Here is a 15799-nt window from a genome sequence, read left to right on the forward strand (position 1 = left end):
CCACTCATCGCTCAGTCTTATACTTCACTCTACACTTTCTCGAACTTTTTGACAATCACACCAATGTCTGCCCGTCGTCCCCATGGCCAGTCCTACGCGGACGTTGCCAAAGCTCCAGCTCAGGACAACTCTGATGTGACCCCCGCTGTCCCTGCGTAAGATACCTGAAGCCAGATAGAAGACCAGCTCTCATACATCTCTGATATAGTGATGTTATCTACAAGCTCCTTGGCTTTACAGCAGCCATGGTTGCTGCTCCCATTGGAATGTATTTCTTGACAGTCAACAGCATTTTCAGCGGTATGTAACTCACTTCCATTGCAAGAACGTCCTCTGACCCGATGTATAATACAGGCAGCTCCACACTTGCTGGAATCACTGCTGCCGTGACTGCCAACGTGGTTCTGTTCGCATACATCTATGTGGCCTGGAAAGAAGATCAAGAGGACCGACAGACGGCCAAGCCCAAGTCAGATTCAAAGAAAGCCCAGTAAGCTCCGCATGGAACGGGGTCCGTGGATGGCTTCTACTTTGGCGTTGCGGTATCAATTCAAGCTCTACGGGTTATTTGTACAATAAGCACATCAACTATCTGTAATGAAAAAAGACAGATTGACCAAGTCCTTCGTGTTGTTGGATATCATAAGATCAACACGCCCACCAGACTAATCCGAGACATATAAAGCCCCGACACGTCCACCCATCCCAGTCAACCCATATTCATATTAGATATACGCAGTCCATGTTGAAGGAACCGCATATAGAGAAAAAAACTATGCCCACGAGACAGACAGAATACGCCAATATGCTGTGCCGAAAGGAAACCACGTCCCACATCACATATTCCACAAAATATTTCAGTAACTTATACTTTAGGTAGGCCTGCGCTTAACAAACTCCTCAAGATCAGCCTTGGTAGCAACACCAAGAACAAACTTGCGCGCAACATCGGTAACAACAGCGAACTGCTGCTTCTCCCGCTTGTCGCCATTAGGTCCAGTCTCGCTCTCGAAGAATTGCTCCAACTCCTCAAGAGGTGTCTCCATAGTGATAATGTGGTAGATACCGCGCTTGCGGTTGAAACGCTGCATCGCCTCGGAGACCGGGTCCGACTCTTTCACGGCGCCGGAAGCGAGGAGCTCCCGTAGGCGGGGGATGCTGAGGTAGCCGAGGAGGGAGCGCTTGGTGGGGGAGATGACTGTGAGGTGAGTGTAGTCGCGTTCATAGGCGGCCATTAAGGCGGTGGCAATTGGGTCTTGGGAGGAGATGGAGAGCGCGGGTGGGGGGTCGAGGTCTTCAATTGTTGCCTGTCTTGAGGTTAGTTGGTGTTTTGAAAACCACGGGAGGGGAAGCGGACCCCGCGGTATTTGTCTGCCCAGGCGGATTGAGGGCCTGCATCTGAGGTTTCCGTTGGGAGCTTCTCGCGAGTGAAGGCCTCGCTGCCGGTTAAGTATGATGCCATTTCGGTGTAATCGGAGGAGGGGTAGTGGGTCGTGGGAGGTTGTGGAGAGATATAAGAGTGAGGTGGATGTTGGAAAGAATTGACTCGGGAGTGATGTGAGGTGTCCCCAAGCTGTTCGTAGAGAATGTCGAGAGAGAGAGGGACCGTTGACTTTTTGATCAAACTCGGCGCTTTTCCTCTTTCTCCACCGCCAAGACCAACGGGCCCATACGTCATCTTCGAGGGACATGTTACCATTTACATATCTACGTACACTCTAAGTCTATATATATTGGATGATCTTGACAAAACAGCTGGTGAGATACTCCAGAGCTGTCAATATCTCCCTAGATTACCCCACTATCAGTGGTGGGGGTCCGATTCTGCATTCGGCTGTTTTAGACATGACTCCACCTGATACCCACATCGAAATATGCTTCAAGTAGACCTTCGATTGAAAGTAGACATTACACCATCCAGACTCAGCAGAGAACTCTTTGGGGCCTCTTTTCGTGTGCATACCGTACTATGTTGGACCACAACAGCAGGGTCAACACCAACAAGAAGCAATGTGGAGTATGATCGACATATAGCACAGGTATACTGCGACGGCAGAGAGTATACATGCATAAACAGTTCGGAGCTCTATGTGGGCTGCGCCATGTAGCGCAAGCCATGCCGAGAAAGCCCCCATCCAAAAGCCGAACATATGTAGCCACGAAGAGGCAGTTACACTAGAGCTTTGACATGTTCCGAGACCAGTGCCCGAATCATATCGATTAATCTTACCTTGGCCCCAAGGTTCAAGACAAGGATGCAGCCCTGTAACCCGAGTCCTGAAGCTAAAATGATGTAATGCACCATTTCCCTCTTCCCTCCACCACTCTCTCACTCCGGAAGGTGCAGGTACGTTGAACAACCATGTTTCCACAGTCAATCATAAACATGCTGGCTGCTGGACACCCTCTGGGTACTCCAGCTACCCAGTCGGAGCCCAAGGTCGTCTCCAAAAGACCCGCGCCGTTCCCCGCGTGGAGCGCCATCGACGAGGCCAAAAACAAAGCCGACGCAATCGCTCACGAAGCAGGTCGCGAATACAACCTGGCAAGCAAGAAAGCCCAAGAGAAGGCTGGCAAGATCAAACCTGGCTCTCTCAAGTATTATGCATCTTGTACCTTTGGTGGGTTGCTCGCGTGTGTAAGCAACCTTCCCATCTATCCACGCTCTCGTGACGGACACTCACATACCATGTTCTTACCAGGGTCTAACCCACACCGCTGTGACACCTCTTGATCTGATCAAATGTCGTCGCCAAGTCGACCCCAAGCTCTATCAGAGCAACATCCAGGCTTACCGGACCATCCGTGCTGCGGAGGGAATCCGGGGTGTGTTTACTGGGTGGAGTCCTACTTTCTTCGGATACAGTGTGAGTTTACCACACCTGAGCCCTCCACAGATTTGATATACTGACTCAGCGGCTAGGCCCAAGGTGCCTTCAAATATGGCGGTTATGAGTTCTTCAAATCCTTCTACAGCGACCTGGTTGGCCACGAAAATGCCCACAAGTGGAAAACCTCCCTCTACCTGACAGCCAGTGCCTCAGCCGAGATCATCGCCGATGTAGCTCTGTGTCCCTTCGAGGCTGTCAAAGTGCGCACGCAGACTACCATTCCTCCTGATATCCGGGGCACGTTCAGCGGTATCTCCGATGTTGTCTCCAAGGAGGGTGTGGCCGGGTGAGTAGCTTTCGCATTTCCATCTCTCGATTGAATGGCCCGACGCAAAGGTTTTCGTGCAGTATACTGACTAGACAAGTCTCTACAAGGGGTTGTACCCCCTCTGGGGCCGTCAGGTCCCTTATACCATGATGAAGTTCGCCTCTTTCGAAACAATTGTCGAGATGATCTACCACCAACTGCCAGGCCAGAAGTCCGACTACAACAAGGGTGCGCAGACTGCCGTTGCTTTCAGTGGTGGTTACCTGGCTGGTATTCTGTGTGCTGTCGTGTCGCATCCTGCCGATGTGATGGTTAGCAAGTTGAATGCCAATCGCCAGTCTGGTGAGGCATTCGGCGCTGCCATGAGTCGGATCTATGGTGATATCGGATTCCGTGGATTGTGGAATGGATTGCCTGTTCGTATTGTGATGATTGGTACTTTGGTGAGTTCCATTTGAAACTTGAAGATGGTATCACATATGCTAACATTGTGTCACAGACTGGTATGCAGTGGATGATGTATGTCTTTTTTGCTCTTCTCTCGATACTGTTGATGTAAACTGACATTGAATCTGTAGTTATGACTCCTTCAAGATCTTCATGGGTCTCCCTACTACCGGCGGCTCGAGCGAGGACAAGAAGAAGGGCAACTGAGGCAATTAACCAGAACAATGATTTGATAGTATCTCCCAAATGTGCCGTGGCTATGAGCTATGTTCTTCAGAATGCAAATATCAATATCTATCTCCATACCCCCTAAACTTATATGCCAAGCTCGCTATCAGTATGAACCACTTAGTCACACATCCACCAATCGGCGCCTGTTATCTTATCAATAACGTCACTACAAACAGCCCAAGTCAATGGAAAAACGATAGAAAATAAGTCGTAATAACTCCAGTGGTGACTCTTATATAGCCAGCCCCGGACGTATTTATATAGATCCTCCTCCACCTACCTCCACTGATCTGATCAAGATCTATCATCTACATATCCATCCACATCTAATATCCGTCAGACATCTAGATCTACAGTTCAAATAGGTAAGTGGGTATAATTCTACAGCTGTACCTGCATACGCTCTGCCCTGCCCTGCCTTATCGTCTTGTGATCTATCTTGATAAGGACCCTCCCTCCCCATCTCATCGCCCTATCGCCCCTCACTCATTCTAACCTCATCCCACAGATACAATGGGCGAACACGATTCACCTATGGTTTCGCATGGCCGCGGAGGTATTATCCCTCTACAAATCCCATCGATGTCATTATGATACTGACGTGTATGTGTCGTAGGCCAGGGCAATATCGGCCATGATGACACTGAGTACGCTCCCCGCACTTGCACCCCACACCACTCTATATCGGACGATATGATGTGATACGATATACGGGATAAGTGGTCTGATGAAGGAAATGGTCTGATCAACATGAAACAGATACGTCGATGGCGAGATCGTCCGAGAGGGAGTCTACGGTGATCAGGGTGATGGTGCTTACTCTGCCGGTGTAAGTACTCAACTCGCATACAAATTCACCTATGCCTCCACTATAATATGATATTGTTATATTGTGATCTTGTTACACATACTTCCGATGTAACGTATGCTGACACTCCCAACAGCGCGGCGGCGCAGGAAACATCGGCTCCCCAATGGTCCGCCCAACCTCCAAAGTCCCCCACGACAACGAGATGATCCCCGAGTTGGCGGTTAGGGGCTCTACTGATGAAAACTACCATATCGGAGTGAGTTTCTCGTCGCCAAGTTCTTGACACTTTGTTTGGTTTTAGATTTTGCTAACTAGTATTCTGAACAGCGCGGCGGCCAAGGGAATGTCCACCTCGACGAGGCAACTCTGAAAGAGAAGAAGGAAAAGGAAGAGAGGAAGAAGTCGCTTCACCAAGAGGGATTGGCGGATAAGTTGAAGAATAAGTTGCTGGGGAGGAAGTAACTTTGATTTTCATCGACATATCCTATGGGCGGTTGGGGAGGAGAGGTAGATGGGGTAGTCAGTTTCTTCATGCAGCTTTGTTGTTTTTGTGATTCCCATTTTATGTTAGATGAGATTGAGTTAATGGAATGGATGCGTTTTAATATGTTTCCTTGTATAACCCACGACCCACGACCATTGAAACCTGGGCTCTTATATACCCCGGTAGAACCAAATACTTCGATATAATGCCATGAATACTAAAGGTCTGCTGCCCAATATTTCTATCCCCTCCGGCCTGATTGAACACCTTGTCGTAATCATTGAATATCTTGTTTGACGCCTGGTTCTAGACTTAACCATTGGTCCGAAGAACAGATAATCACCACTATCCACAGCTGCAGTCTCTCTGCTATCACCAGAAAGCAGTTCAAGGACTTTCCCACGCGCAGTCTTATACTCTGTTTCATCCTTAGAGGCAAACTTGCATACGCTCAGGGGATTCCTTCAAAGCGGGAGTGTCTCCCCAAGGCCGGGATAAGATGCCGACTTTTCCTCAACGACATATTTCCTTGTGAGTAAAAGTTGTCACATGTGCCTAAAGTTCCAAGGCCTATTTATTTCGCGTCTTCTCGTAGCCATTTTATCACCATTGGAGATCTTTCTCCCTCTTTCTCTCTACCAACGGTCTGAAATAAGGGATCTGAAGGATAGATTCACAACAGTATCATAGGTTGGACCCAAATCTTTCTTCAGGTACAGGGAGGCGTAGACTGACTTAGCCAAGGTCACATGTTTTGGATTGTATCAAGGATGTACGCCTAATTATACTCCAGTACAAACGGTGGCCTACGTATTCTCAATGAGTGATGCAGAATCTGTCCAGTATGTATAGTCAAGCCAGAAATTGCAACCAGTCTCGCTGCATCTCAATAAGATGGGTCTTCGTTATCTCCAGCCATTCAAAATAAGCTTCTAGAGTAGGAAATGAAATGCCCGACTGATACTCAACTCAGACCTGAAGTGATCTTTGTTAATGAAGATAAAGATGAAAATGAAGTACAGTAGAATGCCATGGAGAATACAACATACAACGCCGAAGAAGAGGAGACCAAAAGTCAAAGTCAAAGGTAAGGTAACATCAATAAGTCACTCAGTTCCAGTCCATCGCACGTCCCATGGTCCCATGTATCATAACCTCATTACAGCATGCGATATGAAAACAATAAAATAGAATCAAAAGTGAAAAGAAAAGAAGGAGGAACGCCAGACCCCAAACGAAACAGAAACTTCAAAAAGAAAAACAAAGGGGGATGATGCATCAAAAGCATAAAGCACAGAAGCAAAGTAAAGCCCGGGCATACACATCTATACCCAGATCAAAACATCATAGCACAAACCCATTACACATCACATGCACATGTACATGCACACCACACCAGAAATCACCCATACCGCAACGCAGACGCAGACCGAATATCAAATTCAATCCTTGCTAAAACGACGCTTAAACCAACTCTTCCTCTTATCCCCACCAGACTGACTCTCCTTCTTTTGCAGCACCCCAGATCCACCCCCACTAGCCAGAGGAGAATGAGCTGGAGGCGCAGGAGCAGGTCGTCCGCCAACAGGCCCACCCCAATTCGGATCCCCAACCGGCTGAGCCTGCTGCGAACCCTTGAGATGAGGGCCACTGCCAAACCCATTAAAGCCATACTCAGCCTGCGCGCGCTCGTCCATACGCTGCTGGTGCAGGACTTGCTGCTGGAGCTGGTCATTCGAGCTGTTCAATGAACTGGGGTCTGTTGTCTGGTACGGGTCTGTGTTTCCAGACCCGGAGCCTGAGAGCGCGGTGACGTTATCGTAGGAGCGTTGGTAGCCGTTGCCTTGTTGCGGGTAGCCATATTGGTTGTTGTTGTTGTTGTGCATTGTGTTTGCGATGTTCCCGTAATGTGGGTCTTGGGAGATTGGGGAGGCGGCTGTGGAAACTGAGGCGCCGCGTGGGTACTGGGGTCGTCGGGAAGAGCGGTTGTTGCCGTTGTTGTATGGGTATGGGTTTTCGGGGCCTTGGGGGGTGTTTTGGTAGGCGTTTATGACGCTGTCTGGGCGGGATTGGGAGTTGTAGGGGTTTTGTTGGTCGAGGCGATGGTTGGTTTGGCCTGGTTGGTTATGTTAAGAGGTTGGAGATTTGCAAAGGGAGTGGGATTGAGCTTACCTCCGTAGTAGCTTGTTCGTCGGCTGAAATCGCCCATTTGTGATCCTGCATCTTCTACCCAGTGTTAGACTCATTCCGCCCGTGGCTGGTCGGTGGCTGACGTACCTGTTCTGGCGTATGCCGCGCGACTGCTGCCGTAAATGGCCGCCTCAAATGATCGGATTGTATCTAACGGTCGCTCGAAACGTGGACGGGTGGGGTTTGACAAGTCGGGATCGGCTACGCAAGGGATTAGCAGGGAATACAAGGGGCAGTGGAGAACGAAACTTACTGATAACATTCCCGAATTGATCCTTGTGTTCCATCTCGCGGAGGGAGCCCAGATTGGACTTCTCCAGGGCCATCATACCTGTCAAGGGTTAGAATGGAACAAATGCGACCGGCGAAAGTGGAAAACAGCGGTGGAGACCTACTGGGCTGGATTTCGTTCATGGCGATGAGAGGATCGGCTTTGGTGTGTAAATTGCGACGGGCTTTCTCTTGGGAAGATTCAGAGGGACCACGTTTATGGCTGGAGGTGCCCGATTCTTTTGACAGGGACTTGTCAGATTTGACGCTGAAGCCACGGCTTCGTTGAGGTTGGGGGGCGGCCATTTTAGTAGGTCCACCGAACTTGGTGCTAGCGTCCGAGATCAAGGCAGGTCTGAAACGGTTGTGATCTGCTGTGGAGTGGGTGGAGGTGCCAAGCGTATAGAGACGGTGAACTGTGAAAGGGTCTAGTGGACTGGTCTGTTGGTCTGTGTCTGTCTATCTGTGTTGGTCTGTAGTGTTTGCAAATCGTTTCTGTGAGACACTCTTTGAGAGGCAAACTGGGTCCGATCGAGATGGTGGAGACGTAGTACAGTGAAGTCAGGCGGTTGATGCGATCAAGTGAAGTGCTGTTCAAATTCAATGTCAAGCGAGGGAAAAAGGAAGAAAAGTCAGGAATCAAGAGAAGAGAAGAAAAAGCAGAGCTGGGAACTGATGGTTTTATCTGAGCCACGAGCCACGCAACGGCAGTGGACGGCTTGTCACCAGTCCAGCCCAGCCCGAACGGCATACAATAATGCACATAATTCACTTTAATCCAGTTCACTGTATTCTTTTTTCTAACTTCTATACAATACACAGCCCACTACTGATTGGTGATGTCTCTCCGCTCCCAAGGGACCAAGTGGCAACCTAAACAGACTCGAGATTTTAAGCGACTCATCTCCTGGCCCAAGGCCCCATGCAACAGTACCTGCGCCTGAAGATACAGGGAACTCCATGTTTGCTCTTTCCCCTAACTTAACTTAGCTCTATCTTTGTAGAGCCTACACAGCCAATCCACGCCAATCGCCCTCTCTACCATCCAAACCTCACCATTCTACAGCAATTCCAGAAAACCGGGATAACCCGTCCACACCCGCTGATTCCGCCGACATCCAATTGGTCATTGGCAACACTTGATTCCATTTCTAGTATTTACATGTGCATATGTACTGTACACTGTACACTATGCACATGTAATAGTTTGTGAGGTTGCCTAGCTGCATACATAAACGCCAATTACGTATGCGAACTAGATACCCTGTCGCGTATCTGCATAAGTTCCCTGCCACCCGTTCGTGTGGCTGGGATCGGATCCAGTACAATACAATATGCGAATAAAATAGAACCAGCTGATGCGTCAATGTTACAATACACTCGGGGAAACAATGGAAGTTAGGGCTTGGATCTGTATTGCGCGTCTCTGCGAGTGGGGCAACCGGCGAACGTTTTGTGCCGTCTAAAAATAGTTGGGTTTAGGCATTATTATTTATTATTCTTCGTACTGGTAGGTTAACTCAATGATTGGTTTGACCTTGTCTTTTGTACTTTTGTTTACTTAGATTAATATGAGACACTACTACTACACTCTGACTATATCCAATTTCTGACCTACATAAATGCACCGTGCAGTATTCTCTTTAAGTTAATTAACGTTAGATCTGAATGTGGACCCTCGCCGAAATCTCCGCTACGATTCTAGCCCTACCTCGGTATACGTTACCGCCCTTGTACTGGACTCGCAAGCGTGCCAGTAAATTTGATTGCGCGTGACCTGAGCCTCATCTATTCCAGGATCTATATTTTCCCATTTGGTCTAGTCGTTCTGTATTTGGACTGGGCTAGCGTTTGAGGTGCGGTTCTTCTTTAGTGTTCTAGAAGGGGCTTTTATACGTCGGCAATCTCTTACTTGGCATTGACTCACGCGAATTGTCGAGCTGTTGAAAGTTACCCATTGGTGGATGTTACTAGTGCTTCCGTTGAATGTTCTATAGGTTTCTAGAAGGTATTATGTAGACCTAAAACCGTATACCTCGGTAGTTTCTACCTCCCTTGATAATAGTGTTTGATATACGCGCACTGGAAATAGATAGCTGTTGAAAGTTTATACATTTTTAACAATGGCTCGGGCGTTGAGTATGAGCGCGGGGGGGGGTATATATCTATAGTACAAAAAAACACAAAAAGCATTCTCAAGAACCGAATCCGAGAATGATGCAAAACAAAACCAAACACCTAGAGGAGTCGAACATCAAGTCTCTGGCAGAGAATTAATCAAGCCGAAGAATCATCAGCCGTCTTCGTGGTCTCAGTCTGCTCCTCAACAGGAACCTGCACCTCATGACTATGTTCCAACTCATTAAGGACAATCCATGTTGGAACAAATGCCAACAGGGTAATACCAAAGTTAAGCCCAATGCTGACAAAGTGGTTGGCATTACCCTGTGACTGCATAGCCCACGCAACGGTCTGACCGAGTGCCTCAAATCCACGCAGGATACCGCAGTGGTAAGAGAGCGAGGACAGATCTGTGCTGTACTGGCCGATGAGCCAGTAGAGGAATTGCTGGAAGGCCTGACCACCGAATGTCCAGAAGAAGACCAGGGCGTAGGATTTACCGAAACCACCGGTGAACCAGTCGAACAGGGGTGGTTCGGGCATATCGTAGAATTGCTTCTGGAGGATAGTAGCCCAGATCCAGGTTCCAGTCAAGATGACCACGATAGAAGCGAAAGCGATCTTCGCACGGGTCTTGATGAAGATAGATTGGCGGTCTAGGAGGCCAGCAAGGATGAAAGAGGAGGCGATTCCGGCAAAGTTGGTGAAGAAGGAGGAGAAAGCGCGGGACCGCACGGTGAAGTAGTCTGTCAGCCAGGTTGAGAGGAAGCCGTTGTAGAAGTAGCTGATAAAGAAGGAAGGTAGAAGGAGGAGAACACGGCGGGTTGCGATAAGCTTGACGGCTGCTTTGAACTCCTTGGCCCAGGTTTCTTGCTTGTGCACTAGAACTGCGGAGCGGTCTTTGCGTTGAACTTTCTCGGCTGGGCTTAGGAGGAGGGCGATTGGTAGGCCCAGGCACATGATCACGATGAAGACGATGTAGGTCGAGGCGCTGACTATGCCTTTGCCATCGGTCTTGGCGTTGAGGCCTAGACTGATGGCGCCGCCGACGATTGGGCCGGCTGCTTTGGCGGTTTGCCAGATAGCTGTGTGATGTTAGTATAAGACATCCGATGCGGGGAGGTGGGTATATGGAAATAGATTGGACATGTACATACCGAGGTAGAAAGCGCGCTCGCTAGGACTGGGATATCCAATGATAATGGCAGCTTCAGCAGCCCAGAAGAATCCAGCAGAAATACCACAAAGCGCACTACCAAAGAGCATGAACCAAGTGGTAGGGTGGTAGTTGTTGGTATAGAGACCAGCACCGTAGATAGGGTATCCAATAGCACCAATAACAAGACCATAGCGAAGACCAATGCGATTGTTAATCGCACCAGCAGCAACACAGACAACCGCGAAAAGACCGTAGACAAGTGCATTCGCTGCGGACACGGCATACGGCTCAGCAGCACCACCGGCACCAACATTGTTCAGCGCATCCCACATACCAGGCGCGGTGAATGAGACACCACTCGCGACTGCGATCTGGAACGGGATAGACCTGAAAAAGGACCAGCGCGAACGGCGTGTCTGGGTGAACTCATGCTCGATCTGACCCGCGGGCACTGGCTCGGTGGACATGATGTGCGGACTCTTGAACTCAAGTATTGAGTCCTGGATATTATATTAGACAATATTAAGAGAACGATGGCAAAGAAAGAGAAATACATTGGCGATGTAGAGATTGATAAAAAAAACGTGCATTGTGGGTCTCTGCAGATGTCGTGCTCAATGCCAAGGGGAGAGCCGCAAAGTTTGACACATCGGATCCAGATTCTTTATTTCGCCTTCGAGGCGAATCTGGCAATTTGTCGTGTGTGTTGGGTGTCAATTGAAGGTGGGTTGAAGCTGATATGCATATCAAATCCACCCAATCCAAATTCGAACTCGCTGATCCCCGATCTATGAGGAAGGGCATCGGCCAGGCACCACAATAGCACCCCGATGATACCATGGTGGTGTGAGTGATCGATAGATTAGAAATAGTACCTATCGGGATTTGATGCAGCTAGCGTGCTGCTGGCGTGATGGCTGAAAAAAATTCAAGTCTAGCCCGGCATAGCCAACCCCATCTTTGCAGAATCCAATACGGCTTCCACCATCTTGTTTTGAGAGGCGTTTTCTAGCCTGCCTCTCCCTCTTCCTAGCACGTTCGGCACACCTGTAGATGCGTTGCCGATTCTCTCCCATAGCTCTCGCCGCAGGTCTCTCAGAAAGCAATCCCATAGAACATGGGTGACTGTTTCTCGGTCTACTGTATTTAGAATGTGGGGCAACGGAGGGTGTCTTCAACAATGTTCAGCCTGCTCACCCCTCTACTTGGAGGACGGAAGAAATGATTTCAGCTTGAGGTCTGAAAGTATGCTGGAGTATCAGAAACACACGTGATCTGGCGGTGCCATGCTCCTGCGAGCTTTGTTGTTTTATCACGACCCCTCAGAAAAGTACGCTTCTTCAATAAGCGCTAACCACAATGGCCACGATACCACAAGCGAAACCATCGCAATTTTGCGAGGTTACTGCCGAAGAAACAAAGACAAGGAGCCCAACTACCCTTCGACATGGATCTCGTTACGAGAAGAAAGACTATTCCGTCACGCAAAGGGGTTACCAAAAAATAAAAACAGGTTCATTGGCTCATCTCTCACATTATGTATAAATCATGTTCGGCTGCAACCGGGAGCAACAGCGAAGACCATATCATTCAAAGGTTGATATAGTATTGCCGCCGCCGTTTCACTCCTTCACCTCTTGGGTCGTCCCATTTCGCACAAGACCCTCCTGCGAGGGAGACACGCCAACAGCATACGGGTCCACGGGGGTAGAAGCGAACTTGCGCGCGGGAGTTTTAGTTGCGAAGAGAATGTCCAGTTCGGCATAGGTACGCCCCTTGGGCTCAGGCAGACGGAAGAAGGCCCAGGTGAAGGCGATCAGGGCCGTGCCACCCCAGAAAAATCCCGTCTTACCAGACGCGTTCCAGGCAGTCGGATTCATGAAATAAGGCTCCAGGACCTGCGAAATGACGTTGACCACCTGGTACGCCGTACGCGCAAGACAAACGGTCAAGGGGCGCAGCCGCACCGAGGAAATCTCCGACACGATGGCATACGCGATGGGGCCGACGGTCAGGGAGTATACGAACAGCCAGAGGAAGCAGAACGAGGCTTGCGCCCACATGGCTCCGTCGGTATGCGAGGCCGAGTCGATGATGGCAATGAGGAACAACAGGGTGCAGAGGATACCCTGGCCCCAGACGTACAAGGTCCGTCGGCCAAGGTAAGTGATCAGCCACCAGGACAGAGCAGTGCCGACAAAGGCCACTCCGGTGCAGCCAACACCCAGTTGGAATGCGCGGCTGGGATGCATGCCGGCCTGCTCGAAGAAATACACGGGGGAGTAGGCGAAGGTGCTACCAGACAGAATCTGACCGAAGAAGGCCACACAGCAAATTTCCGTGCGACGCAAGTCGACTCCCTTGAAGCAGTCCCAGTACGTGGTGCCAGCCTCGATCTCGGCCTCAATCTTAGTCGTGTGGACCATCATCGCTAATTGACCATTGATTTGTTCCTCGGTCTTGTTGCCTCCCAGGCGACGGATACTGTGCTTAGCATCCTCTAGACGATCATTCCGCACCAAGAACCATGGACTTTCTGGAGCCAGCCAGCTGACGACCATCAAGGGGACCGGCCAGATCCATTGCAGAGCGAAGGGAATACGGTACGACCATTGATCCGGGCGATCTACCAGTCCGTACAACACACCAGATGCGATAAGCTGACCGATGGCCCAGCACATGTTGACATAGATAGTGAGGTAGCCACGCAGATTGGTTGGGCAGACCTCGGAGGCGTAGGCGGGACCAATCGTCGCGAACACACCCCAGGACAGACCACAAAGAATCTGACCAACGAGCAAGACGGCAGCGGAGTTGGCGAAGAAGACTACGAAGATGAATGCAGTCAAGAACCCTAAGGCGATAATCATGACAATGCGGTAACCATACTTGCTCGCAAAATAGCCGTTCAGGAGACCGCCTAGGAAAGAATGTTAGACAGATGCAACAGGGCGCGCGTATCCTAGTCGCCGCAATGAGCAGCTACTCACCAAAGATACAACCGACCGTGCTGGCCATAGACAACCCAGTTTGCCAGGGCGCCGACACCTGCCACCCGGTATCCCCGCCATAGTATTGACCATACTTCTCCTGGAATCTGGGGTGGGCGAAGAAATTACCCATCAGGATGGTATCGTACCCCTCCATGACAATCGATGCCGAAATCAAGACGGACCATGCCACGGCCTTGCGGTTATCCCGCAGCGCCTGGAAGAGGGTTTGGGCATGTTCCTCATCGGTGGCCTGCCTGGCCTCGATGACCGCACCGATGCCCAAGGTATCCTCCACATGGTGGGCGGCCGACTTCTCCAAAGCGATCTCGGTCTGAGTCGCGTTCGTCGCCATATCGAGAGTTGGTGATCTAATCGATGATGATGAGCTTTGTAGCACCGACACCGACACAATCCCGTAGTCCCGTAGTCTCGTAGAGTCGGTATATCGTGTGGTCTCGTTATAACCCCTCGCAATGAACCTGATCGACAGGGACCCCCTCGCAGGCTTATATACATGGTCTCCCGGCGGGCATCATCTCATCTCACGTCTGCACGTGCCGCATTGGAGAATCCGGGGAATTGTGGAGAGAGCTGGGAACCAACCGCGATGCAGCTTCGGTTGTATTCAGGCTAATGCGGACAGCATGGATCAGGATGAGAGTGCTCTATTGACCAGTCGTAGGACGTTGAGATATTGTCTCATCCCAGCCAGGGAATGCCAAAGCTGCGAACCAGCTGCATTTTCGCACCTATCATGGGATGGAAGGGATGACGCTAGGTTGAATGAGGAGATACTGGAGGAAATCACCCGAGAATGCGGGAATGATAAGATGATTAAGATCAGCTGACTGGGCTGTTTCTGGGGTAGTTGGATTCTGGGTCCTCTGGGAGGGTCTGGAGTTGAGGAGTGTTGGAGTGATGATTGGATGCACAGTACAAGGGGCTTGACGCCTTCCAGGCTCTCTCAGCTTCGCTTCCTGCCCGCTATTCCTCATCCGAGACGGGGGACACCCCGATCATTGCGTGAATCTTCCGAATGGCACCAGCGATCGGGTAAAAAAAAAAGAGACTGTCCAGAGATCCTAACGGACTTCAATGAGCTTGAAACGGGACATTCAATTCTCTTATTCAGTCCGAATTGTCTGAGGTTGTCTACTCTATCGGTTGCGATTCTTCGGACCGGCGAATTGACCTTGACCGATTGAGTTATCAACCCTTTCAAAGCACCAGAAATCGCTTCCATCCGGCCTTTTCTTGGGCATTTTATCAGCCGTCGACCGAGTTAACTAAGTCTTTACCGAGTCACTCTATAGTTGAAGCTTTCACCTTCCCGAGTGATCCGTGGAGATGATATCGGAAATACGAACTACGAAGACCTGGTCCGGTGATCCAAGGAACAAGGGGCTGCTCAGTAGGAAGCGAGATGGTCATCGACTGTTTATTCTAGTCATTCATTCGTCGCATTACCTCGTTTTTCATTTGCTCACACGCCAACTTCAAAGATCTGATACTCGACCATCTGCTGGCCATCTTCAAATCAACATCGTCCACGGCCCATAAATACCGTTGATTCCGTCCACTTGAACTGAGGTGCTACAGACAAGATCAGTCATTTACAACGATACACCAGAAAGCAGCGAAAGACATTCCACCTACCGCTGGTCTCGATCACTGGGAAAGGTCATGGCAGGGGAGCTGGGCTCTTCCACTCTTCACCTTCTTCTTCCTCCTTCATGCTCGCGTAGATTCTGGCTGCCTTCACATCTCCTGCGTCCGACAAGGGCGTTGAGCAGGGGCCCCCGCGGTATGCGGGCGAAGACACCACCCCGACCAGCCATCGTGAGGTCCTCGGCTGGTATTCATATGGTATCGCAGCGGAGGTATTTGCGGTGTGTGGTGTTGGTAAGTAGATCGCTAGACTGTCCATTTTTGCT

At 50.0% G+C, this 15799-nt stretch overlaps 8 protein-coding genes across 8 annotated transcripts; 3 read left to right on the forward strand and 5 right to left on the reverse strand.

Moving 5' to 3' along the window:
• Positions 1–63: 63 nt before the first annotated feature.
• On the forward strand, positions 64–494 carry N7508_005530 (vacuolar ATPase assembly integral membrane protein VMA21; the record flags this gene model as incomplete). Its single annotated transcript, XM_058463596.1, has 3 exons — positions 64–155; positions 209–300; positions 355–494. 3 exons carry the CDS (start codon positions 64–66, stop codon positions 492–494), a joined length of 324 nt encoding a protein of 107 aa, XP_058320074.1.
• Positions 495–872: 378 nt separating this feature from the next.
• On the reverse strand, positions 873–1462 carry N7508_005531 (putative cystathionine beta-synthase (beta-thionase); the record flags this gene model as incomplete). Its single annotated transcript, XM_058463597.1, has 2 exons — positions 873–1307; positions 1358–1462. The coding sequence occupies 2 exons, from the start codon at positions 1460–1462 to the stop codon at positions 873–875; spliced, it is 540 nt and encodes a 179-aa protein (XP_058320075.1).
• Positions 1463–2362: 900 nt separating this feature from the next.
• N7508_005532 (putative mitochondrial phosphate carrier protein) lies at positions 2363–3813 on the forward strand (the record flags this gene model as incomplete). The annotated part of the gene is made up of 6 exons (XM_058463598.1): positions 2363–2638; positions 2703–2867; positions 2924–3177; positions 3257–3602; positions 3659–3678; positions 3738–3813. The coding sequence occupies 6 exons, from the start codon at positions 2363–2365 to the stop codon at positions 3811–3813; spliced, it is 1137 nt and encodes a 378-aa protein (XP_058320076.1).
• Positions 3814–4350: 537 nt separating this feature from the next.
• On the forward strand, positions 4351–5110 carry N7508_005533 (DUF3602 domain-containing protein; the record flags this gene model as incomplete). Its single annotated transcript, XM_058463599.1, has 5 exons — positions 4351–4393; positions 4454–4484; positions 4597–4666; positions 4782–4904; positions 4976–5110. 5 exons carry the CDS (start codon positions 4351–4353, stop codon positions 5108–5110), a joined length of 402 nt encoding a protein of 133 aa, XP_058320077.1.
• Positions 5111–6574: 1464 nt separating this feature from the next.
• N7508_005534 (DUF2406 domain-containing protein) lies at positions 6575–7898 on the reverse strand (the record flags this gene model as incomplete). The annotated part of the gene is made up of 5 exons (XM_058463600.1): positions 6575–7248; positions 7305–7358; positions 7410–7523; positions 7576–7653; positions 7718–7898. The coding sequence occupies 5 exons, from the start codon at positions 7896–7898 to the stop codon at positions 6575–6577; spliced, it is 1101 nt and encodes a 366-aa protein (XP_058320078.1).
• Positions 7899–9869: 1971 nt separating this feature from the next.
• Positions 9870–11339, reverse strand: N7508_005535 (uncharacterized protein; the record flags this gene model as incomplete). The annotated part of the gene is made up of 2 exons (XM_058463601.1): positions 9870–10798; positions 10871–11339. 2 exons carry the CDS (start codon positions 11337–11339, stop codon positions 9870–9872), a joined length of 1398 nt encoding a protein of 465 aa, XP_058320079.1.
• Positions 11340–12494: 1155 nt separating this feature from the next.
• Positions 12495–14217, reverse strand: N7508_005536 (uncharacterized protein; the record flags this gene model as incomplete). Its single annotated transcript, XM_058463602.1, has 2 exons — positions 12495–13792; positions 13863–14217. 2 exons carry the CDS (start codon positions 14215–14217, stop codon positions 12495–12497), a joined length of 1653 nt encoding a protein of 550 aa, XP_058320080.1.
• A 1329-nt stretch (positions 14218–15546) lies between these two features.
• N7508_005537 (uncharacterized protein) lies at positions 15547–15792 on the reverse strand (the record flags this gene model as incomplete). The annotated part of the gene is made up of 1 exon (XM_058463603.1): positions 15547–15792. One exon carries the CDS (start codon positions 15790–15792, stop codon positions 15547–15549), a length of 246 nt encoding a protein of 81 aa, XP_058320081.1.
• Between the last annotated feature and the right edge of the window lie 7 nt (positions 15793–15799).

Source organism: Penicillium antarcticum (genome assembly GCF_028974205.1).
Source record: "Penicillium antarcticum strain IBT 31339 chromosome Unknown utg000005l_segment0_segment0, whole genome shotgun sequence".
Taxonomy (NCBI): Eukaryota; Fungi; Ascomycota; class Eurotiomycetes; order Eurotiales; family Aspergillaceae; genus Penicillium; species Penicillium antarcticum.